At 40.2% G+C, this 26794-nt stretch overlaps 1 protein-coding gene across 1 annotated transcript in view; it reads left to right on the forward strand.

Moving 5' to 3' along the window:
- The first annotated feature begins 3353 nt into the window (after positions 1-3353).
- LOC132822097 (inter-alpha-trypsin inhibitor heavy chain H3-like) overlaps positions 3354-26794 on the forward strand; it is a 79314-nt gene continuing 55873 nt past the window's right edge. Inside the window, exons 1-9 of the mRNA XM_060835128.1 lie at positions 3354-3508; positions 11421-11525; positions 12757-12919; positions 13028-13138; positions 13218-13340; positions 13430-13546; positions 17427-17595; positions 18842-18967; positions 20323-20504. Coding sequence (XP_060691111.1) covers positions 3369-3508; positions 11421-11525; positions 12757-12919; positions 13028-13138; positions 13218-13340; positions 13430-13546; positions 17427-17595; positions 18842-18967; positions 20323-20504 — 1236 coding nt within the window. The 5' untranslated portion in view covers positions 3354-3368. The remainder of the gene's footprint in view (positions 3509-11420; positions 11526-12756; positions 12920-13027; positions 13139-13217; positions 13341-13429; positions 13547-17426; positions 17596-18841; positions 18968-20322; positions 20505-26794) is intronic.

Genomic DNA, 26794 nt, shown 5'->3' on the forward strand with positions numbered 1-26794 from the left:
CTCAACACTGTCCTATCCCCCCTAGTCCAGGAACTCCCCACATATGTTTGAGACACCACCCACGCCCTCCACCTCCTCCAAGATTTCCGTTTCGCCGGCCTCCAATGCCTCATCTTCACCATGGATATCCAATCCATCTACACCTCCATCCGCCATGACCAGGGCCTCCAAGCCCTCTGTTTTTCCCTCTCCAGACATCCCCAAAAGTACCCTTCCACCGACACTCTCATTCGTCTGGCCGAACTGGTCCTCACCCTTAACAATTTCTCCTTTGAATCCTCCCTCTTCCTCCAGACCAAAGGGGTAGCCATGGGCACACGTATGGGCCCCAGCTATGCCTGTCTCTTTGTTGGCTACGTAAAACAGTTGATCTTCCGTAATTACACCGGCACCACTCCCCACCTCTTCCTCTGCTACATTGATGACTGCATTGGCGCCATCTCGTGCTCCTGCAAGGAGGTTGAGCAATTCATCAACTTCACCAACACATTCCACCCTGATCTTAAATTTACCTGGACCATCTCTGACACCTCCCTCCCCTTCCTGGACCTCTCCATCTCCATTAATGATGACCGACTTGACACTGACAATTTTTACAAACCCACCGACTCCCACAGCTACCTGGATTACACCTCTTCCCACCCTATCTCTTTCAAAAATGCCATCCCGTATTCCCAATTCCTCTGCCTCCGCCATATCTGCTCCCAGGAGGACCAGTTCCACCATAGAACACACCAGATGGCCTCCTTCTTCAGAGACCGCAATTTCCCTTCCCACATGGTTAAAGATGCCCTCCAATGCATCTTGTCCACATCCCGCACCTCCGCCCTCAGACCCCACCCCTCCAACCGTAACAAGGACAGAACGCCCCTGGTGCTCACCTTCCACCCTACAAACCTTCGCATAAACCAAATCATCCAACGACATTTCCACCACCTCCAAAAAGACCCCAACCAGGGATATATTTCCCTCCCCACCCCTTTCAGCCTTCCTCAAAGACCGTTCCCTCCATGACTACCTGGTCAGGTCCACGCCTCCCTACAACCCACCCTCCCATCCTGGCACTTTCCCCTGCCACCGCAGGAACTGTAAAACCTGTGCCCACACCTCCTCCCTCACCTCTATCCAAGGCCCTGAAGGAGCCTTCCACATCCACCAAAGTTTTACCTGCACATTCACTAATATCATTTATTGTATCTATTGCCCCCGATGCGGTCTCCTCTACATTGGGGAGACTGGGCGCCTCCTAGCAGAGCGCTTTAGGGAACATCTCCGAGACACCTGCACCAATCAACCACACCACCCCGTGGCCCAACATTTCAACTCCCCCTCCCACTCTGTCGAGGACGTGGAGGTCCTGGGACTCCTTCACCGCCGCTCCCTCACCACCAGACGCCTGGAGGAAGAACGCCTCATCTTCCGCCTCAGAACACTTCAACCCCAGGCCATCAATGTGGACTTCAACAGTTTCCTCATTTCCCCTTCCTGCATCTCACCCTAGTTCCAAACTTCCAGCTCAGCACTGTTCCCATGACTTGTCCGGACTTGTCCGACCTGCCTATATCCTTTTTCACCTATCCACTCCATCCTCTCCTCCCTGACCTATCACCTTCATCCCCTCCCCCACTCATCCATTGTACTCTATGCTACTTTCTCACCATCCCCACCCTCCTCTCAGTCATCTCTCCACCCTTCAGGCACTCTGCCTGTATTCCTGATGAAGGGCTTTTGCCCGAAACGTTGATTTTCCTGCTCCACGGATGCTGCCTGAACTGCTGTGCTCTTCCAGCACCACTAATCCAGAATCTGGTTTCCAGCATCTGCAGCCATTGTTTTTACCCCATATCCCTCAAAACTCTTCCTATTCATATACCATCTAGATGACTTTTTAATGTGTAATTGTACTGCCTCCTGTGGCAATTTGTTCCATATATGCACCATATACGCAGCTGTATTCCTGATGAAGGGTTTTTGCCCGAAACGTAGATTTTACTGCTCCTCGGATGCTGCCTGAACTGCTGTGCTTTTACAGCACCTCTAATCTAGAATCTGGTTTCCAGCATCTGCAGTCATTGTTTTTACCATATACACACCAACCTTTGCACGAAACAGTTACCACTCAGGTCCTTTTCAAATCTGTCTTCTCTCACCTTAAACCTATACCCTCTCATTTTGGACTCCCCCTACCTGAGGGAAAAGACTTTGGGGATTCACTTTATCTCTGCCCCTAATGTTTTGTAGAGATTTACGTCAATAAGATAGCCTCTCAGCTCCAGGTAAAAAGCCCCAGGCTATTTTAGCCTTTCTCTCTGTAACTCAAACCCTTTGGTCAAAGCCACATTGTTTGAAATCTTTTCTGCATCCTCTCAAAGTTTAACAAAATCCACTATAGAATCCAGAAAAATAAAGTCTTCTTAAGCTTCTGAAACTACATGTCATCATGTTTGCATTCTCCTACTCACAACTGGGTGACACTATTTGTATCAATCATCAGCTGGAGTTTCCCATTTGTTGTGATTGATATGGAGGACTTTCAAGCCTGCACCCTTGCTTTGGGTGGACTGCTGACCTCTTGTCATGGGATTCTTCACCAAAAAGAATATTTTTGAAGATGTGACAATTTTCCATCCTGTATGTGTGTCCAAGCCAGTGATGTCTTGCTTGATTAATATTATGTTACTGCATAATTTCCAAACCAGACAGAGTGTTTACCTTTAAGGCAACAGTGATCTTCGAGTATAAAGTCAGGGATGTGAGTGTTGCTGCTGTCATGTTACGAGGCTGCAACATCAGCAAACATAGAACCTAAACTATGTGCATATGGTATCTATCTTCTAGCACTGTAAATCGTTAGTGTTGTTAATAAACATTAAAAAATCTCTTAACAAAAGCTCAGACTTTGTGGTATATATTACGTGGGCTATCATACAGGAAAGCACTAAGGTTGTGTCATGCTGGCAGTGAGGTCTGACCCAAAAAAAACACATTAATTAATGCTAACATATTGGCAAGGACTGTTTTATTGGTGATATGTCAATGATATTTCAGAGGCACCAGAAATGGAAGTGATTGAGTCTTTGTTCTTGGTAGCTACAAATTGTCTATGCATTGTTTCTGTACAGCGATGTGTTGAAGATACAGGTCTTGTAGATAAACATTTTGGTGTTATGAGTCAGTTTTTTTCTTGTCAGTCTCATGACATGAAAGTTTGGACAAGACACTTTTTAATCACTAATATCCCAGTAGTGCAGCTTACAGTGCTAATTTAAGATAGATTTACAAATAATTTTAGTCTCTTTCATCAATTGCTTTTCCCTGAAAAATTATACTTTAATTTTCTTCAGGGAAGGGATCTTGAAATCTATAATATGAAGATTGATTCCAAAGTTACTTCTCGATTTGCTCACAACGTGGTAATCAGCCGGGTAGTGAATCGAGCAAATAAGTCAAAAGAAGCTTTCTTTGAAATGGATCTACCCAAGACAGCCTTCATTACCAATTTCAGCATGTGAGTATCAGCTGCAGTATTAAGCAAATTAGTACAAATGAATTGTTTGCATCTTTGATTATTTTCTTGTATAAACCTGGTAAATTTGTGGAGACTGTAGTTTGAAAATGTCTGTATTCAATATTGATTCCTTGCTGATGGATTTAGAATGTTGCCATTAAAGGGTGTAAACAACACAAACACTAAACTAACATCTTGTTAAACTTGATTTTAAAAAACTCAAGCAAATGGAAGAGATATAAAAAAGGGCAGAAATCCTATGTGGGTACATTCTTTGTTTCCTTGTAGCTTAGGGTTTAATGGAAGATTGTACAAATATTGCACAATAAGCAAACGTAGTCAACCTCTGTGCCGTTTTGTTACAGATTACAGTGCTGCAAACTAATAAATGAAGAATACAGCTTTAAAGCTGAATATTATACAGCAGTATAACCAGTAGATGGAGAGCATAACATTACTGTAGCTCCCAACATCTAGTTCTTTTCTACTGTTTTAATACACAATGTTCAAGATCACTTGCCAATTGAAGTGTAAGAAATTTGAGTAATAGAAAAATACAAAATAAGAAATAAGAATAGGTCTACCAATCCATTGTTCTATTTACACCATCACAGATCCTACTTGTGATGAGGCAGCTCATTCTGGTAAAGTTAGATATTCTTTGATTTTTTTTTCAGTGAGGTAGTAAACAGCCCAGACTCTGAAAGGTCTGAGAGTTTGGATAGATTTTAGGATCCATTTGTTTACAAATAGCAGATACTGCCTCAAGGAGAAGGCTTTCAAGCTTAAAAAAAAAGCTTGTATAATGAAAGAGGAGTGGCCAGTCCTAGCAGCTGAGTTTTTGATTCAGTTCAGTAGCAATTTGTGTGAAGCAAAGCTGCTGAGGGCAAGTTCAGGCTGGACCCTCCCTCCTTCTAACCTCACGCCTGTGAGCCCTTGTTATATTTTGGCTTTTGTGTCAAAGGGTTTTGAATTTGATTTTGGAACAGCATCAGTAAATTGGGATAGCCTATTGTGTTCGGATATGATAAGTTATTTTGGTATTCTATTTTCTGTTCTTTGTGTTTCATTCACTTATATTGTAAATATCTTCTGTTTTTGTTTAAAACTAAGTAGTCTGACCAGTTAATTCTTTCCGGGAATAGCCACTTATACTTGTTTAAATCAAATAGCAAAGTTAGGGTCTGGGCTATCTTCTTAAAATGTTTTGAGGGGTCTGGACTGATCCATAACATACCATACTTACTTAGAAGTTCAGTTTTATCTAAATTTTCAACAGAAAGAAGGCAGGTTGGGAGTTAAAACATGATAGGTTAGTTGCTTCCTTTGACCTTGCCACATTGTTGTCCCTTATAGTCTTAACCTGCAAGGATCTTCAAGCAACTAAGGCACCAGCCTAAAGCAGGCAGAAAAGTTTCATTCATGTATGCAAATTGGAACCAACTACTGACGTAGATTGTAATGGTTCTGAAAGAGTAATGTTGGAGACTGCTTCAACTTCCACCCAAACTGAACGTTATTAGGATTTGGATGGGAAAAGGGTGAACAACTTAGAATCTTCGAAAGTGAGAATTAGGTTCTTAGGTCTCCTCATACTTGTAGCAACTTACAAATGTATCTTGTACCTGCTTTTCACCATGTAAGAAACTACATCTTCATCATACTCATTTGGTCCACTCACAAGTGTAATCATAGAATCTCTACAGTGTGAAAGCAAGCCATTCAACACATCAAGTTCACACTGAGCGCAAATCACCCAGATCCACCCCCACCCCCACCCCTATTTCCCATGGATATTTCACCTAACTTATACATCCCTGAACACTAAAGGTCAACTTAGCACATCCATAGACTGTGGGAGGAAACTCATGCAGACATGGGGAGAATGTGCAAACTCCACACAGACAGTTACCTGAGGGTGGAATCGAACGTGGATTCTTGGCATTGTGAGGCAGCAGTGCTAACCACTGAGCCTCTGTGCCATCCCATCTTGTTGAAGACAATAGCAACTTCCTGTTAAGAAACATTGTTGGTTTACCTCTACCACTGTTGTTCAAGTAAGGCTTTAGTCATAGTCGAGGGAAGAGGATTGTGGCAGTGTTCATACTGGGAGTAGGTAACATCGTAAGGCTTCTTACTTCAAATCTGGTGAAACAAGCACAGAAGTATGAGTTAGTAGACCTGGAGGAGCAATACTGATTAGACAGTCATCAAGAAATAAAACAGGCAAAGACCCACCATACCTTCCCCCTCACCTCCACCCAAGGCTCCAAGAGCCTTCCACATCGATCAGAGATTTACTGCGCTTCCACACATGTCATTTACTGTATCCATTAACCTCAATGTGGTCTCCTCTACATTGGGGAGATAGAACGCCTACTTACAAAACGCTTCAGAGAACATCTCTGGGACACACGCGTGATGCAATCTCACTGCCCCATGGTTGAACACTTTAACTCCCCCTCCCACTGCCAAGGACATGCAGGTGCTGGGCCTCCTCCATTGCCAAACCCAAACCGCCTGACGCCTGGAGGCGTCTTGGGTCCCTCCAAACACACAGGATCAATATGGAATTCACCAGTTTCCTCATTTCCCTTCCCCCCACCTTATCCCAGATTGAACCTTCCAACTCGGCACCTGTCCTACCTGTCCATCTTCCTTCCCACCTATCCGCTCCACCCTCCTCTCCAACCTAAAACCATTACCCCCACCTCCATCCATCTATTGCACTTTCAGCTACTTTCCCCCCAGCTCCACTCCCTCACATTTATCTCCCCCGCCACCCCCCCCCCCCCCCCACCCCCCGAGGCTCCCAACCTCATTTCTGATGAAGGACTTTTGCCAGAAACGTCAATTTTCCTGGTCCTTGGATTCTGCCTGACCTGCTGTGCCTTTCCAGCACCACTCAAACTTGGCTCTGATCTCCAGCATCTGCAGGACTCACTTTCTCCAAAGAACCCCATGAGTATAGGCCAAAATCCCTGTTGGGCAAAGGGGAGGAAACTTTAAATTAATGGCGCAGAATGGGTTGACTGAGCCAGAAGTTAAAAAGGAGTGCTTACTTACCACTTACAATGAGTATTGTGTTGAAGCAAGTTGGTAACATGAGGCATGGCTACGAAAGGGAAAACAGGAACCTTAGAAGGAATTGAAACTGACATTTCTAAGCTGGAGAATGAGACAAGGCCAGAAATATAGTGACAAATAGGCAATTTAACATCCTAAACTGACTGAAGAAAATGATAGAAAGACTTTTGAAGCTGTGATAAAAATGGGAGATATGCCAGCGCACTCAGAGGAAACCCACGCAGACACAGGGAGAATGTGCGAACTTCACACAGACAGTCACCCGAGGCTGGAATCGAATCTGGAACCGTGAGGTGCCACTGAGCCACCATGCCACCCTTTGGCTTTGATATTTGAGTCATCATTGTCTACAGGTTTAGTACCAGAGGACTGGAAGCTTGCATATGTTGTGCCCTTGTTCAAGAAGGGCAGTAGAGATAACCCAGGTAATTATAGACCAGTGAGCCTTACTTCTGTTATAGAAAAGGTTTTGGAAAGGATTGTAAGAGATAAGATTTATAATCATCTAGCAAGCAACAATTTGATTTCAGATAGTCAAATGGTTTCGTCAAGGGCAGGTCATGTCTCACAAACCTCATTGAGTTTTTTGAGTAGGTGACCAATCATGTAGATGAGGGTAGAACAGTTGACGTGGTATACATGGACTTCAGTAAAGCCTTTGATAAGGTTCCACATGGTAGGCTGCTAGAGAAAATGCAGAGCCATGGGAGTGAGGGTGATTTAGCAGTTTGGATTAGAAACTGCCTTTCCGAAAGAAGACAGTGAGTGGTGGTTGTTGGAAAATATTCAGTCTGGAGTCTGGTTACTAGTGTTGTGCCACAAGGATCTGTTTTGGGACCACTTCTGTTTGTCATTTTTATAAATGACTTAGACGCAGGCATAGGTGGATGGATTAGTAAATTTGCAGATGGCACTAAAGTTGTGGAGTAGTGGACAGTTTGGAAGAATGTTTCATGTTGTAGGGGGACTTGGATAAACTGCAGTATTGGGTTGAGAGGTGGCAAATGGAGTTCAATACAGCTAAATATGAGGTGATGCACTTCGGGAAGAATAACTGGGTCAATGGAAAGATTCTTGGTAGTGTGGATGTGCAGAGGGATCTTGGAGTCCATGTACATAGATCACTGAAAGTTGCCACCCAGGTTGATAGTGCTGTTAAGAAAGCATACGGTGTGTTAGGTTTCATTTCATGCTGCAACTATACAAAATGCTAATGCAGCCACACTTGGAATATTGTGTACAGTTCTAGTCACCATATTTTGGGAAGGATGTGGAAACATTGGAAAAGGTGCAGAGGAGATTTACCAGGACGTTGCCTGGTCTGGAGGGAAGATTTTATGAGGAAAGGCTGAGAGTTAGGTCTTTTCTCATTGGAAAGAAGAAGGCTAAGAGGAGATTTGATAGAGACCTACAAGATGATCAGAGGATTAGGTAGGGTGGACAGTGGAAGTAATTTTCTTAGGATGGTGACTTTGGCTTGTATGAGGGGGCATAGCTGCAAATTGAGGGGTGATAGATTTAAGACAGATGTCAGAAGCATGTTCTTTACTCAGAGAGTGGTAAGGGCATGGAATGCCCTACCTGCTAATTTAGTTAACTCAGCTACATTTGGGAGATTTAAACAATCCTTAGATAAGCACATGGATGATGATGAGATAGTGTAGGGGGACGAGCTGAGAATAGTTCACAGGTCGGCGCAACATCAAGGGCCGAAGGGCCTGTCTGCGCTGTATTGTTATATGTTCTATAACTTAAACCAAGGTTCAAGTGGAATAAATTTATTAAGGTCATAGGCACCATGCTATGTTTGGGTAAGTTATGGGAGAGTCTGGCATTGTTGGTAGAGCTGTGAAATATAGGAAACCATCCACTTTATCCATGAAGCAGGAACCATCAACCTTGTCTACAGAAAGGAGAACCTCTATTTTGCTCACAGAAAGTGGGAACCCTGCATTTTGACCACAGAAAGTGGGAACATTTATTTTAACTATAAAGACTTGGGTAATATCTCAATAGCAGTACAGAGGTACACTATAGCTAAATTACAGGGTTTAAAAAGTCTTACAATGCATACAACTACATGTGAGCCAACACTGAGGTGTGATGACTGATGTCCACAGATTTAGGACGCAGTCAAGATGAAACTATGTGGCACAGAGATTCAGATTATTGCAAAAGAGAAAATATTTGTTTCAACAGAGCAACCATCTTCCATGAAGGAAATTCATGAGTTTAAAAAAAACCCCAGATAATGTTATGAGGCAAATTCCGCTGCAAACAAAATCCAGGAAATTAAAAATCCTCCATATAAGACAATGGGCTGACCACCTGTTTTACCATGAATGTCAACCTCGGTGAAGGACATCCAAGGTGTAATAGATCCTTCATGTACAGAAACTTTACAGACCATGCAGAGTCAAGAACCAAATCAAAGTCAACAATCCTCAAAAATATATCAATCTTCCTAGTCCAAAGAGGATGTCTTCCAGAAGAATTGTGAAATCTCCAGACTGCCTGAATTTGGGAAGTATTGAGGCAAGTTGGAGTAGCAGCAAATGAAATTATATACATGAATGTATAAATGTTAAATACAAGAAAAAAGCTGGATTGAAATGTTATACAAGTTAATGATTCCAAAAAGATTCATATTGGAGTCTGTATCAAGGTCTGCCCATCTGTTGATGTCACAAAGACTTGGGTGGGGAAAGACAGAACATCTTAGGATCTTATAGGGTGCAGACGTATACCCTGGGTCTTCTCACTGTTTTGTTATGATGGTTTCATTTTTCATAATTTTTGTGGACTTCAGTTTGCAGAGTTGTGGGGTTACCTAGACTTTTTTTTTAACAGATCAATGAAGAGTCACACTGGAACTTCTTTTAACAAGATATTTCTTGGAAACCATCTGGTTCCAGACAATTTCTGGTCCTGCTAAATTGAACTTACTTCATGCAAAGTAACTAAATTTTTTTTATGGCTTTGTGCTGTGGCTATTCTGTTTGAACAGTGCTTTGCATACTTGGCAATGATTTTGAATTCCAGTTGTGGAAGCCAACCAGAAGGAAGGAACTGCTTAGCTTGAGACATCTGTTTTAAGGCATCGTTGTAGTGAACTCAATGTTAGATCTGATCGCTTTCTTGAAGAGTAACTGGAAGAATCTTAATATTGTGTTTCCTGAGCATGGTATGCCTGCCAGAGATATCTGCCTACGTTAGTCACAACAGTTTTCACATGCCAGAATGCTAGACTGACAGCCATCTGAACATACTGCACCTATCTTTCTTTACTTCAAAAATTAAAGTTATTGACCAAAGTGAAACTCTGCACAGAGAGATCATTTTCTTCCTCTGTTCCTTGTGTAACTGGTTGTGTGTTTGTATGCGTTTTGGGTTATTTAGAGGAGTAAATATTGACATTTATGCATTACAATCTTAAGCAATTCTGTGTCTTGGTGAAATACTTTTTAAAATGTGTTTATTAATGAAAACTGATTGATGAATCTTTAAATTCTATGTCCAATATAGTGAGAGCATGTTCTTACCAAATTGGAAACTGGGTAGAACAAAGTTTAGATTTCCAAATGAATCTTCCAAAACATACAGGAGAAAATGAATTGCTCAATATCTGATGCAATTCAGGCTTTGTTCAAAGCCAGGAAGTTGATTTCCAAATGCAAAACCCATGTGTTATTAATCGACTGGGCACAGTCCATGTTGGTTATAGTTAAGCTTTTTATTACACTGGACACAAGCCAAACTTCCACTTGGAATTCCAGGAAATATATAAAACACTCCAATTCTCTGAATTCAATGTGCTTGGAGCATTCAGTTCAGAGTCAAAAAATTACTAGACTATTTACAAGTAATTTCAATAAATGGGTATAAATTGCAGATAATAAATAGCTTGAGGTGAACTACAAATGAATGGTTCATAAACCATCAAACCCTTTGTACTACATTCCAATTCTTTTTGCATTTCTAATTAATTCCATTTATTTCAGTATTCAGAATCAACACTTGATCATTTGTTGGAATCTGGAAAAGAACAGTTGATTCAATTCACTTCAATCTGAAATATATTTTTTCCTATCTCTCTTTTTTTTCTGTAGATTTGCAATCTATGAGGACTACTGAAAATTCAATGTTCATAGGACTGTCTCTCTGTGGTTATGATTTCTGTCTACTTTATGCCTTCTCTCAGTCCCAGCCTTCAGGATTCTCCAATCCAGTGTCTGACATCCTTTTCCTTGTCTTTTTCTCCCAGAGAAAGGGTTATCCTTATTGCTGTTTCCAAGACAATCATTTGCTCATTTTTCTGCACCCATGTCCATCTGAAGTTGAAGTGGCATTTTAAACTCAGACTGCTAGGTGTACACCAGTGTTTAAGTCTGGTACAGACCTAGATACATACTAAAAATGTGTGTGTTCTTTCTGAACAGCTTACAAGGAATGAAAGGATTTGATTTAAATCTGTTCATTTTGGTTCTTGTAGCAAAAATAGAAAAGCTTTCCAAGATGCCTATGTTAATACAAATTGAATATATTCATTAATAATGGTGCAAAATAGTTTCCCCTGACCTCTATCCAGGCTCTCCAGTCAAAACAGGCATAAATATTTAATCAACACATGTCCTGGCAATTAAAAGATATGTCAAATGCAATGTAATAATTATAAATCTTACTGTGTTTTACAAGAAGACATTTTTTTACCAAAATAAAGAAAATGTGGAAGACTTATGGAGCATATATGAAACAAAATTAAGCAGTCAGGCTCCTGTTATACTGTCCATGTATTTTTTCTCTCTCTCTCTCTCTCTCTCTGCAGGACTCTAGATGGAGTGACTTATGTGGGAGCCGTAAAAGAGAAAGAAGTTGCTCAGCACCAGTACCAACAAGCAGTTTCACAGGGAAAGACTGCAGGACTTGTGAAGTGAGAGTAATTTTATTTCGCTTCAATGATAACTTTGATTTTTCAATAGTTTATTTCCTTTACTATCTGATGAGTGAAAAGCAGTAATAACAGCAAAGAAATGAGAATAAATACATGAAACTTCAGTAAGCAGGGTTCACCATCCCATCCAAAACAGATAAGCCATTGTCCATTTGTCATCACCTCTGGCCAAGCAAGTTTTCAACCCAAATGGCTAAAGTAATCTTAAATCTATGCTCGCTCAAAATTTCAAAATGTGCCAGTGTGATTTGGTGATTCTACTGTTCTGAGCACTCAATAGGAATATAGCTGAGAAGGAGTTATTCTGTGAAAGCTTCATCTCTTGCTTGTTACCTGCATCTGGGAATTCCCTGCCAGTTATGGAACATCACAGAAAAACTAATTTGTATTATATAAACTGAAAAGATTCCATCCAATCTAAAGATGTAACTTGAGCAAACCTAATTGGCAAAGTGGGCTGTTAACCATAATCCATTTCTGATAAAGGGAAAGCATTCACTTAGTCACTCATTCAGCAATTTAGTGACAGCACATCCTGCTCTCCAATGTTTAACATTCTGACATGCAAGAGACAAGGTTGGGGGGGTCATGAAAGCACTCTGAGTAGAGAAAAATAATTTGTAAATTTGTAGGTAGCACCAATAATGCATAAATTAAATAATTAATTTTTGCTGTAGTTCAAATTCAAATATTTCATTGAGAAACTTCAAATAACTAACTGATACCTCATGATGTAATTCTTATGATGGATACAATTGATATGATTGAGCTCAGATTTTATATAGGTCAAAGGAGTAATCATGTGTTTCTGATCAACTCAAGTAATTTAAATGCATTAAAGTAATGCTTGAAATTATGTTCTTCTTTACATCTAAGTTAATTCTATCAAATAACATTTTGTATGGATTATCTAATTATTTTCATTGCTATTTGGTGGGCCTGTTTGTACGCAAATTGACTATCACGTTTCCATATATTAAAATAGTGACTACAATTCAAAAGTAATTTGTCACTGAGATGCATTTTTTAAGATATTCTGAATTTGTTGAAGGCACTTTTAACAAACCATCAATCTTTATGCCACCCTTGTTATTTTTCATATCAACTTTACATTGGCATAACAACTTAATGAGAACTTGCTCCTTACAATATCCATCATCTTACATGTACAAGACTTTAACTGCAGCTTTTTGCTTTCTAATAAACAAAGAGCATCTGGCAGAAAAATGGAGAAGTTTAAAGTGTCAGTAAATATTGGAGCAACCAAAAAAGTCACATTTGAACTAACATATGAAGAATTATTAAAACGTAACTTGGGGAAATATAAGATGAACATCAAAGTAAAACCCCAACAGTTTGTCAAAGAATTCCAGGTACGTTTCTACTACTAGTCAGTAATTACTAACATATTTTAGATGTGGCTGTTCTGATTTTCCGATTTGATAACTAAACATTCTTGCATTTTTATATGCTGTTTCCAGATTGATGTACATATCTTTGAACCACAAGGCATTTCCTTTCTGAATGTTGATGCAAAGTTCTTAAAAAATAATCTGACTTCACTTGTGAAAAAGACACTTACTGCAACAAGGGTAAGTGGCTATGTACATTTTGTTAGGTTAAACAAATTAATAACTATATAAATTAACATTGGGTTACTGTTTCATTCAGGGCCATATTTCTTTCAAACCAACTCTTGAACAACAGCGCAAATGTCCTGATTGTCATGAGACAATTCTGAATGGAGACTTCATCATAGTATATGATGTCAATAGAGACCTGTCTGCTGGTAGTGTTCAGGTAATTGAACATTATATTTAAAATGGAAGTTCCATAGGATTTTTTTATTCTGATTATTTTATTTTATATTTTATATTCTTTAGATTGTAAATGGATATTTTGTGCATCATTTTGCACCTGCTGATTTACCCAGGATCCCTAAAAACGTCATTTTTGTAATAGACCACAGTGGATCTATGAGGGGTACAAAAATGCGTCAGGTAAGGGAAGTTTTTTTGGTGGAGGAGGGAAAATGAAAATTACTTGTTTCTCGCTCTCTTTCCTACCCCGATGTTTGTGTGTCAACAACCATTCCACACATTCACCACCATGAAAAAGATGATACCAACTTAAAAATTGTTTTGTAGCCAGTGAAGTTTCTGTAGAATAGTTGTTGTTTAAACACATTAGTTTTAGAGGTCCTTGATTGCAGTTACTAATATAGACACTTGACTGTCTGTAAGCAATTTTGTACATTAGCTCGCTGAACTTGAAGCTAACTTACAGACTTATCATCAACCTGAGCTAGAAATCCTCTCAAAAATTTAACCTAGTTTATTGAGTTGATAAGAAACAGCAGTTCAGATATATGCATTATTTAATGAAATGAAAAAGATGGGAAATATGTGACTCATGACAGATGAGAATGCTTGACTTATCCCAAAGCCATTCTGGAGAAGAGAGGATTGGGAATACAGACCGCTATAGGTTTGGAATGGTTGAGTGTTTGTCCTTGATATTTTACTGTTCATGGTGGTAGTCTTCGGTGGTAAGAGTCCTCGTTCTTCCTTCTGATTGATTTTAGGGAACTCCTTGATTCCGTTGATAAACCTTATTTTGGGGACTGGCAATCTATGCGGCATCAATCCCCATCTGAACCATCTTGGCCAATGACCATTTGGCAGTTATACATGTCCCTTTGCTCACCTCTATTTGAAATTTAGTTGTCATTCCTTCTCAGACCAAAACATCATTGTCTCCATAACAACAAACTGATAATAAGAAAGTTTAAACCGAATAAATACTTGACATCAATACAATGGAACATCATGACTTTGGTGATTTTGATGACCTTTTCTTTGTTTCCATATGCTCGAGATTTGTTTTATGCTTGGAGAAGGTGTGTTCATACTGCTAAATGAGGTAACATGCTGCACAGGAAATACTAAATATAAGGGTGACCTTATAGAGGTTTACAAAATTATGAGGGGCATGGATAGGATAAATAGGCAAAGTCTTTTCCCTGGGGTTGGGGAGTCCAGAACTAGAGGACATAGGTTTAGGGTGAGGAGGGAAAGATATAAAAGAGACCTATGGGGCAACTTTTTCACACAGAGGGTGGTGCGTGTATGGTGTGAGCTGCCAGAGGAAGTGGTGGAGGCTGATACAATTACAACATTTAAGAGGCATTTGGATGGGTATATGAATGGAAAGGGTTTGGAGGGATATGGGCTGGGTGCTGGCAGGTGGAACTAGATTGGGTGGGGATAGCTGGTCAGCTTGGACAAGTTGGACCGAAGGGTCTGTTTCCATGCTGTACATCTCTATGACTCTATGAGTCTATGACATAGGAACAGAAATTAGGCCATTTAGCCCATCAAGTCTGCCCTGCCATTCAATCATGGCTGATAACCCCATTCTCCCCTTTTCTCCCTTAACCATTGATCCCCTTGATAATCAAGAACCTACTTATCGCAAATATACTCAATGATATGGCCTCCACAGCCTTCTCTGGCAGTGAATTTCATAGGTTCACCACACACTGGCTAAAGAAGTTTCTCCTTATCTGCATTCTAAAAGGTCTTCCCTTTACTCTGAGTCTGTGCCCTCAGGTCCTAGTCTCTCCTACCAATGGAAATATCTTCTGAACATCCACTCTGTTCAGGCCAATCAGTATTCTGTAAGTTTCAATTAGATCCCCCTTTATCCTTCTAAACTCCAATGAGTATTTACCTAGAATCCTCAACCATTTCTCATATGTTAAGCTTTTCATTCCTGAGACCATCTTCATAAGCCTCGTCTGAACCAACTCCAGGGCCAGTACACCCTTCTGGAGATATGGAGCCCAAAACTGTGCACATAAAGTGGTCTGACCAGAGTCTTATAGATCCTGAGAAGTACATCTCTGCTTTTATATTCAAGTCCTCTCAAAATAATTTACCTTCCTAACTACAGACTTAACCTGCAAGTTTACCTTGAGAGAATCCTGGAGTAGAGCCACTTTTCACTTCAGAGTTCTGAATTTTCTCCCCTTTTAGAAAATAATCCATGCTTCTATTCTTACCAAAGTGCATGCCCTCATACTTTCCCTCATTATACTCCATCTGCCACTTCTTTGCCCACTCTCCTAATCTGTCAAAATCCTTCTGCAGTCTCCTGCCTCCTCAATGCTACCTATCCCTCTACCCTTTGTGGGTGGCACGGTGGCACAGTGGTTAGCACTGCTGTCTCACAGCGCCTGAGACCCGGGTTCAATTCCCAACTCAGGCGACTGACTGTGTGGAGTTTGCACGTTCTCCCCATGTCTGCGAGGGTTTCCTCCGGGTGCTCCGGTTTCCTCCCACAGTCCAAAGATATGCAGGTCAGGTGAATTAGCCATGCTAAATTGCTAAAGCAATTTAGGCAACGGCTAAATTGCCCGTAGTGTTAGGTAAGGGGTAAATGTAGGGGTATGGGTGGGTTGCGCTTTGGCGGGTTGGTGTGGACTTGTTGGGCCGAAGGGCCTGTTTCCACACTGTAAGTAATCTAATCTAATCTATTTTTGTATAATCTATAAACTTAGCTGGAATACTTTTATTCCCACTCTTTGCTCTCTGCAGACAGCCAAGCTTCTATCCATGCTAGCACCTTGCCTCTAACACCATGGACCCTTATCTTACTCAGCAGCCTCCTGTGCGGCACTTTGTCAAAGCTCTTCTTGGTAATCTCCATTGACTCTCCTTGGTCTAACCTGTTTGTTACTTCCTCAAAGAATTCTAGCAGCTTTGTCAGGCATGACTTTCCTTGATGAAACCATGCTGACTTTGCCTAGTTTACTATGCACTTCCAAGTATTCAGAAATCCTTCACAATGGACTCCAAAATCTTGCCCATGACTGAGGTTAGACTAAACAGCCTATAATTTTCTGTCTTTTGCCATACACATTTAGCAAACTCCCAGCCCTGAAATAATTCAGTTTTAAAGGGGTCCCCAACTTCCAACAACGCAAATACACAAACAGTCAAGCGATAATAACCAGGTAATCTCCTCTTTTTCTTTGAAGTGGGATGCTGTGGGATGTTTTGCAACTGCCTGAGAGAGACAAGTGGGACTTTATTTTAACATTTCATCTGGAAGGTGGTACTCTCTCAGTATAGCACTGAAGTGTCAATGTAGAGTTTTGTACTTCACTCTCCACTGAAGCAAAGGCAAATGTTTTGACATTGAGCCAGATGGCACCAAAAGGTGTTGAATTGATCAATAAGAAGTATATGGTTGAGGTCCAGTGAAAAGTATCCCTCTGATTATTTCCTGCTTTTATTGTGCTGCACCTTCATCCAATGCTTTGATAGAGCAGCTGATAGAGATGGGTTGAGTTTGTGTGATCACCTCATTGGAATTTAGCTTTGGTGGTTCATGGTACTTGCCCAGCAGTCAGGAAATATTACGCTGTGAAGCATATCCTCAAGTGATCAATGATCAATTAATGCCAGAAACGCTGATTATTTTGGTTCAGTATTTGAGTTTCACTGAATCAAAATGCACAGATGTAGCCTCACATTGGATCAATAAAGAATAATTGATGCATATTCACTTTAATTTAAGAAAGAAGACAATAAAAAGTAAACAGACTACTAGATTAAATCCACACTAGAATATGTTGACACTCTACTTCCTTAATATTGTTAATATTTCAATACTTAATTTATATATTTATTCCACTTCAAATTATTTCATCAAAATTCTCTGTCAGTTCAGCTCTGATTCCCAGGTACCATCGTCACAGGATAGCAACTTGACATGAAAAATGGCATCAAAGCCTGTTATGTACAACAGATAATCTTCTCGATGAAGTTGATGCTCTAAAGTTCAATTTTTAAACTGATGTTTTGTCCCCTCCAGACAAATGAAGCTCTTATAAAAATTTTAGATGATATGGACTCAAAGGATCACTTTGGAATTATTATCTTTGATCATTCTTTTGCAACTTGGAAAAATGCAATTTTTCAAGCAACTCCAAACAACGTGACTGAAGCTAAACGTTTTGTGAAAACAATTTCAGCCAAAGGAGGTAAAGATTACTGTTTATCTCAATTGGAGATGAGACTTTGTTGTACTAAGCTCTTCAAAATTCATGTTCAGAAAACGTAAATACAGGGGAGTACTAATTCTTCAAAGCAAATCCCTAACTTGTCTCTGCAAGAGAATTAGACTCTGAATTAATTCTTTGTATCATCTATAAACTTAGCTGGAATACCCTCAATTCCTTCATCCAGATCATTAATGTCTAAAATGAAAAGTTGCACAACACCACTTGTCACCGACTGCCATCCTGAGAAAAACCCTTTAAAATGTCAATATCTTACAATAGATTGAATCAAGTTCAAACTTTAATACTACATTTTACATTCTCAGGGTATACAAGGCACTTTTCAGCCAATGAATTACTTATGAAGTGTTTATAGTCACTAGTATTATGCCAGTAGACACAGTAAGTAATTTGCTCACAGTAAGATCCCACAAACAGCAATTGGATTAATCATCAGTCACTAGTTTCTAGTGTTGTTGGTTAAAGGTAAATGTTGAGCACTACTCCTCTTCAAAAGGTGTCATGGAATCTGTTACTTGTAGCAAAACAAGAAGATTGTGCTTCAGTTTAGTTGCCATCTGAAAGCTGGCACATCTGCCAATGAAAAACTACTGCACTGAAACATCACCCAAAATTATGCATTCAAACTCTTGCGTAGAATTTGAACATTCTAACTGAGGTAAGGTTACTACTATTAAGCCAGGCTGACAAGATACTGGAAAGCCTTGTCCATGTATTTTAACTAAGACCAGAAACATGATAATGCTGTTTCCATATTACAGGTGCAATAAAGACACCAAATATCCAGTATTGTGCACAGCTTGCAGTTATTTATTATGCACTGGAAGATTGCAGTAGTTGCAAGTGATCTTTCTTAGAATAATTTCTGCCCCAGAATCCTTTTCCAATCCATCAAAACCACCAGTGCTGCACCAAAGGATTTCTTTACTTTCTTTGGAGTTTGGACTGCCTCTTGCAGAATGGGCTTTTGGTCAATTCACTCTTTGCTGATGGACAATGGCAGGGCAACACAACCAGACTGAGTGTAGTCTACAGTTTTCAATGTGGATACACTTATGACCCATTTTGCTGGAATTATATCCCAGAAAGCAGTTTTCAATTCTTAAACATTGGCGGTCATCTACAACTTAGCAGCCAAAAAATGTTTTGGTGGCATCACACAATCAGATTGCAACATTTTAAAATATAATACTGCCTTTTGTTGCAGGAACAAATATAAATGACCCTATGCTAGAAGCAGTGAAACATCTGGATAAGGCCTATCAAGATAAGCTTCTGCCTGAAAGAAGTGTCTCCATGATTATTTTGTTAACTGATGGTGATCCAAATGAAGGTTAGTGAAAATAATTGCCTTCTATATAGGTCTTGTGAGAGTCTAGCTAACAGATCTAAAGCTTAAAACTGAACAGGGTAATGGAATACCTGAGACCAACAATTATAGAATCCTTAAAGTTGCAAGCAGGCCATTCAGTCAACTGAGTCCACACTAACCCTCTGAAGAGCATCCCACCTCGACCCACCCTATCCATACACCATCTCATCCACCCAGTCTGCACATCCCTGGACACGATGGGCAATTTATTATAACCAATCCCCCTAACCTGCACATCTTTTAGAAAGTGGAAGAAAACTAGAGCACCCAGAGGAAACCCATGCTGACATAGAGAGAATGTGCAAACTCCACACACACAGCTGCCCAAGGATAGAATCAAACCAAAGTCCCTGGCAATGTGAGGCAGTAGTGCTAACCATTGAGTCACCATGCCACCCCACCACTGACCCTTGTGTTCTGATGCTTGCTATGCAATTATTTTTAATGTTTAGCTTCTTTGGTAATGGAGAAAATTCAACCATCTATTTCTTAGAAGCTGATTCCACAAGCAGTGGAACCATATATGATGGCTATATACTTTTTTTTATATATGATCAAGACATCGGTAAAAACTATTTTTCTTCAAAATAATGCCATGGAATCTTTTATATCCATTTGATAGTGTTTGATTTCTTGATGAAAATGGCACCTCCAGTAGTGCAGTGTTCCCTCAATACTTCACTGTGGGTCTAAATTCCATGTTCAAGTCTCGAGTGGAACATGATCCACACAACCTTATGGCTGAGAAGTGACGGAGCTGTTCAAGACACAATGTGCCCCTTCCATTTCTCCATACGCAGGTCAAAGAATGCAGGGTGATATTTGAATCACAAGTTGCTTTTTAATATTAGAGATAAAACATACAGAATAATGATTGAGAGTGGATTGATAATATTTCTTCAATAAACATTTATGTAGTATAAAATAGATCAACTGTTTATGGGAAGCTAAGTTATTACTAAAGTATTTGTTGCATGCAATGTAAGGTACATGTAAAGTTGCTATATTCTTACTAGATATCAGGGCTGCTCTCACATTAGGGAGATATGGAATTTAACCAGAAGTTCACCATGCCTCAGGTGAGGGGAGTGGTTGAGAAGGTGAATCCTTCATAGTAGTCTCAGCAGGTGTGGGAATTGATTGATCAATGATTAAAGTATTGTTGGTAGTCATTCTAATTATGGGGCTTCAACTATTAACACAGTGTCAAGTCAATCTACCATTCCTAACAGAGCCCCTTAACAAGTCTGTAAAAACGAATTGTGTTCATTAAATGATTGATACCAAAGTAAATTGTATGTTTACTTTTATTACAGGAGAATCAAACCCAGTAAAAATTCAGCAAAATGTTAAAAAAGCTGTCAATGGCAAATACAATGTGTATTGCCTTGGGTTTGGTTATGATGTTAAATACAGTTTTCTAGAGAAAATGGCACTTGAAAATAATGGTATAGCACGGAGGATTTATGAGGATTCAGATGCTCCCTTACAGCTCCAGGTAAAATGATTATTAAGTATTTGGCTGATTAACTATAGCCCTGAGTTTTCTCAGAGTCGATGCCAAAACCCTATCTGCACTCGTGAATGAAAATACATCCACTCTTCCAGTAAATTTAAACCTTTGCTGTTGGAGCATCTCTCTGGGTAATTGCATGCATTGAACTAAGCTCTGTTTTTTATGTACTTTGTGATATTAAATGGCATGATGGCAGAGAAATTATACCTTGCAAGTATGCTCCTGACCTGCAGTTAAACAATCAGAAACACTACATAGTTAATTCGGTCTTAGTTTCACTTGAAGTGTGGCATGTAAACCAATAAAGAATTTCTATCTGACTGGGAACAACCCATGATGAGTATTTTTTTTACAGATAAAATGAAAGAGCAGTTAAATGCTGAATTTGCTGAGATGGTAGTGAACCAATGACTCATGAAAATGGCTATCACAAAAATGCAATATTATAGGTTTGAGACCTGAAAGGTAAATGTTGAAAATATAGTCCAGAAAGATTGTTGGTGATCATCACTCCTAGGAACTTGATGCTCTTGGTCATCTCTACCTCAGCTCCACTGATGTAGATAGGGGCATGACCTCCTCCTTGCTTCCTGAAGTTGATGATCAGCTCTTCAGTTTTGCTGCAGTTGAGGGAGAGATTGTTATCTTTACACCATGCTGCTAAGCACTGTATCTCCTTCCTGTATCCTATCTCATCATTGTTTGATATCCGGACTACAACAGTGGTGTTGTCAGCAAACTTGTAGATGGAGTTCAGATGAAATATGGCCACATAGTCATGAGTGTACAGGAAATACAGTATGGAGGAGAGTACACATTCCTGTGGGGGACCGGTGTTGATGATTGTCTTGGAGACAATGTTGTTGTTACACAATGCATACATGGTAGAAGTCAGGTACAAGTTACATTGGTGTGATAGACATTAATACGTTGAGAAAGACCTATAAAGTAGGTCCATCTCCTTAGAGAGCCAAAGTAGTTCTCCACCCAAGTCCACATAACATTGAAATATTGAGAAATGCGTACCTTAGCGTTATTATATTTTCAGAGCCAATAGCATAGTAATAATTTGTACATATTCATATATATAATTACATTTACCAATACTGTATCTCTCCCAGGAATCTGACTTCACAAATTTAGGCAATCTGGTAATTTTACTATTCCACCAGAAAATGTTCACTTTGAATATGGAATATTGGTAGGTCTTTAGTTGAACTTGATTCTGTTATTGACAGCATGAATTCTGTAAAGTCCATTAACCTAGAGGACAATTTATCTTTTGAATATCCTTTTTATTTCCTGCTAAAAAGACAACTGCTCTTACACCTCATCTGGTGAACCTTTATGCCAATGAATTTCCTTCACAGACTACAATTTTCCTGCTGAACCAAGCATTTGTTACACTACATGATCTGGAAGACATTTAATCTCATGAATTTTCTTCATAGAAGTTGGTTGTACTTTAGTAACAGGCACTTCTTTTTTGCAGAATCCAAAATTTTTAAAATAAGTGCCTTTCTCTTTTCAAAATAACATGAGCTGAGCAATTTCTTCTTCACCACGTGATGAATCCATGGAGATTTGTCATTTCATCTCAGTAGGGTCTACCATGGAATTATATGCAAACAATCTTCAACCTGTGTGAGCAAATGTTTGTTCATAAATGGCTGACAAAGATGTGCTATATATATAGACTCTGTACTTCAACTTGTTGATTAGTTTGCATGGTTACATTGGCCCACATGGTTGTTTGTCTGGTGAAACGAATATGCTCACTACTGGACGATTGTTCCTTATGAAGCATGATTTCTATCTTATTGACAGTTGTCTTGTGCCAACATAGCTATGATTTTGGTCAAGGCTGGCAATGGAGTAGGACGCTCCAGCCAGAGCTTGTCTGCTCCACCCATTCTTCTTCTTTTCTTCACTTCTTTTCCTCTTAGTGTTTCCTCCTTGTTCTCTCCTGGCGTTTGGTGGCGACCCTGACCTTCAGTGATGACTCCCAGCCTCTGATGACTGGCAACTTCCCAGCCTGGTGTGGTGGCCTCTCAGTGTTGTGTGGCAACCTACCATCCTGGCATTGTGGCCTCCCTGCCTATTGTAGCAGTTTCCCAGCATGGTATTCTCTCGGCCCAGCATGGTCACCTCTCAGTCAAGCATGGCTTTATTGGCAGTCTGAAACGATCTACCAACCTCATGATCTTAAAGGAAAAGCCTGGCGCGATCTGGAGGCTAGGTGCCAATGTGTTCTGGGTTTGAAGACTGTTCTTCTGAATCTTTATTTCTGAAATGCTGGACATTCCATTTCTTTATTTTCTCAGATCTTGTGACTAAAGGAGTTGAACCTAGGTACCTTTGTATCTAAGTGGTGCTGTAAGTGGGGATATATAAACTTTTCACTATACTCATTGAGTATATACAACAATAAAGGCTAGTTCAAATTCTAAAATTCCATTCTCAAGGGCTTCTATATTATTAGGCTCCACAATGATCCTAAGAAGCCTGATGAATTTTTTACCTGTTTGTCCCTTGACTGTCCATTACCTGGCATTTCCTTCACTTGACTGACTGTTCCTTGAAAAGTTCTAACTTGACTGGCTGTTTCTTGGCAGTTATCTATTGTTTAACTAATTCAGTTCCTTTTATAATGTGAAAGACCGAAGGCCAACGCAGGCATTCAAGAATATCTCTTTTTCAAAGTCAGTTCATCTTTGGACTAATAATTCTCTCAAATACTCAGAAGTACTTCCAACAAGAATTCAGTCTTTTATGAAATCTGACTCCAAAGATCCATGGTTACATTTGTCCACTAATTTCTGGAGATTATTATCTATTGGCTCAATTACATTTTCTTTCTTTATTCTTCCTGGATCCTGTTTGTCAATGGAAAGGCAAGTTCACCCATTTTCTCTTGAACTGAGTGATTGACTAGACCACTTCAGGGGACAGTTAAGTGTCAATCACATTGCTATGGGTCTTAAGTCATACTTGGACCAAACCAGATAAGGACGGCATGCATCTTTCCTTAAAAGAAATCTGTGAATCAGATGGATTTTTACAGCAATTGATGACAGTGTCTTGACTATCATTAATGAGATCTGTTTTCAATTGTAGATTTGTAATTTGTTTGCAATTCCACCAACCATCATGGTGAGATTTAAAGACATATTTCACAGACCATTAGCCTGGTCCTCTGTGTTACTAATTCAATGACATTGATGCTGAACTCGCCAATTTAGATTTCTCTTTTCAGATGTTTGTTTGTCCTATGATTACAGTATTGCTCAAAATCTTGCATAAATTTATCAGAAGTATCTATTGCATCTTTTGTGCCTTGTTGAGCTACATCATGATGTGCTATAGTCACAATTGAATGTAAAATTACATTTAACTGATGAGTTTCTGATTTAGTATCTAATTTGAAATTAATTCTTAATCTTGAGAAGTGTTTTCTCCAAGATGTCCCACTCTGTGAACTATTTGGCTCATTTCTGAAATTAACTTTTCTTGGCAATATTAGTTCACTGTCATATCTACTTTATGTAATTATTTATTCACCTTAGTTTAAAGGAGTTTGATTCTGCAGTATCTCATAGAATCATACAGTACAGAAGATACCTTTCATCATATCAAGTCTGTACTACCAAAATATACCACTACCTACACTAGTCCCACTTCCAGCACTTGCTTGTTATGACACTTGCTTGTTATGACACTTCAACTGCTCATCCAAGTGCTTTCGAAAGGTCATGAGGTTTCTCGCTTCATTTCCCTCCCAGGTAGTGTATTCCAGACCCAAGCTACCCACTGGGTGAAAAAGCATTTCCTCAAATCTCCCCTAAACTTCTTACCTTTCATTTTAAACTTATGTACCTTGTTGTTGTGGTTCTGTTCGCCGAGCTGGGAATTTATGTTGCAGACGTTTCGTCCCCTGTCTTGGTGACATCCTCAGTGCTTGGAAGCCTCCTGTGAATCACTTCTGTGATGTTTCCTCTGGCATTTGTAGTGATTTGAATCTGCTGCTTCCGGTTGTCAGTTCCAGCTGTCCGTTGCAGTGGTCGGTATATTGGGTCCAGATCGATGTGCTTATTGATTAAATCTGTGGATGAGTGCCATGCCTCTAGGAATTCCCTGGCTGTTCTCTGTTTGGCTTGTCCTATAATAGTAGTGTTGTCCCAGTCGAATTCATGTTGCTTGTCATCTGTGTGTGTGGCTACTAAGGATAGCTGGTCATGTCGTTTCGTGGCTAGTTGGTGTTCATGGATGCGGATCGTTAGCTGTCTTCCTGTTTATCCTATGTAGTGTTTTGTGCAGTCCTTACATGGGATTTTGTACACTACATTGGTTTTGCTCATGCTGGGTATCGAGTCCTTCGTTCTGGTGAGTTGTTGTCTGAGACTGGCTGTTGGTTTGTGTGCTGTTATGAGTCCTAGTGTTCGCAGTAGTCTGGCTGTCAGTTCGGAAATGCTCTTGATGTATGGTAGTGTGGCTAGTCCTTTGGGTTGCAACATGTCTTTGTTCCATTGACTTTCCCTTAGGCATCTGTTGATGAAATTGCGCAGGTATCCGTTTTTGGCGAATACATTATATAGGTGTTCTCCTTCTTTTTGCAGTTCTGGTGTACTGCAGTGTGTTGTGGCTCTTTTGAATAGTGTCTTGATGCAACTTCTTTTGTGTGTGTTGGGGTGGTTGTCTTATCACAAATTTAACCCAAACTCTGGGTCAGATATGTGGATGACACCTTTGTAATCATTAAAAACACAGAAATAGAGAACACACACCGGATCATCAACGCCACACTCACAGGAATCCGATTCACGAGAGAGGAAGAAAAGGACAACCAACTCCCATTCCTAGACATAATGGTACAGAGAACACCTAACAGAGAATTCACCACAAAGGTATACAGGAAAGCCACACACACAGACCAAGTCCTGAGCTACGAAAGCAACCACCCCAACACACACAAAAGAAGTTGCATCAAGACACTATTCAAAAGGGCCACAACACACTGCAGCATACCAGAACTGCAAAAAGAGGAAGAAGAACACCTATACAATGTATTCGCCAAAAAAGATACGCACGCAATTTCATCAACAGATGCCTAAGGGAAAGACAACAGAATGAGGAAATGCCGCAACCCAAAGGACTAGCCACACTACCATACATCAAGAGCATTTCCGAACTGACAGCCAGACTACTGCGACCACTAGGACTCATAACAGCACACAAACCAACAGCCACTCTCAGACAACAACTCACCAGAATGAAGGACCCAATATCCAGTATAAGCAAAACCAATGTAGTGTACAAAATCCCATGCAAGGAATGCACAAAACACTACATAGGACAAACAGAAAGACAGCTAATGATCCGCATCCATGAACACCAACCAGCCACGAAACGACACGACCAGCTATCCTTAGTAGCCACACACACAGATGACAAGCAACATGAATTCGACTGGGACAACACTACTATTATAGGACATCCAAACAGAGAACAGCCAGGGGATTCCTAGAGGCATGGCACTCATCCACAGATTTAATCAATAAGCACATCGACCTAGACCCAATATACTGACCACTGGAACTGACAACCAGAAGCAGCAGATTCAAACCATTACAAATGCCAGAGGAAAGGTCACAGAAATGCTTCACAGGAGGCTCCCAAGCACTGAGGATGTCACCTAGACAGGGGACGAAATATCTGCAACACAAATTCCCAGCTCGGCGAACAGAATCCACAACATCGAGCACCCGAGCTACAAATCTTCTCCCAAACTTATGTACCTTGTTCTTAACCCTTCAACTAAAGTGAACAGATGCTTTCTATTCCCCCTGGCCATGCCACTCATAATCCCATAGGAGAAAGTGAGAACTGCAGATGCTGGAGATCAGACCTGAAAATGGGTTGCTGGAAAAGCGCAGCAGGTCAGGCAACATCCAAGGAGCAGGAGAATCGACATTTCAGACATGAGCCCTTCTTATTCCTGAAGAAGGGCTCATGCCCGAAACGTCGATTCTCCTGCTCTTTGGATGCTACCTGACCTGCTGCGCTTTTCCAGCAACACATTTTCAACTCATAATCCCATAGACCACTCAACTTTCTTAGCTCCAAAGTAAACAATCTAAGCTTATTCAGCCTCACTTCATAGCTGAAATGCTTTATCCCTGACAACATCCTGGCAAATATCCTTTGCACATCTCCAGCAAAATCACACCCTTTCTATGCTGCAGTGATCAGAACTGTACACAATACTCTGAATG

This window comes from Hemiscyllium ocellatum, chromosome 14 (genome assembly GCF_020745735.1).
Source record: "Hemiscyllium ocellatum isolate sHemOce1 chromosome 14, sHemOce1.pat.X.cur, whole genome shotgun sequence".
Lineage (NCBI taxonomy): Eukaryota > Metazoa > Chordata > Chondrichthyes > Orectolobiformes > Hemiscylliidae > Hemiscyllium > Hemiscyllium ocellatum.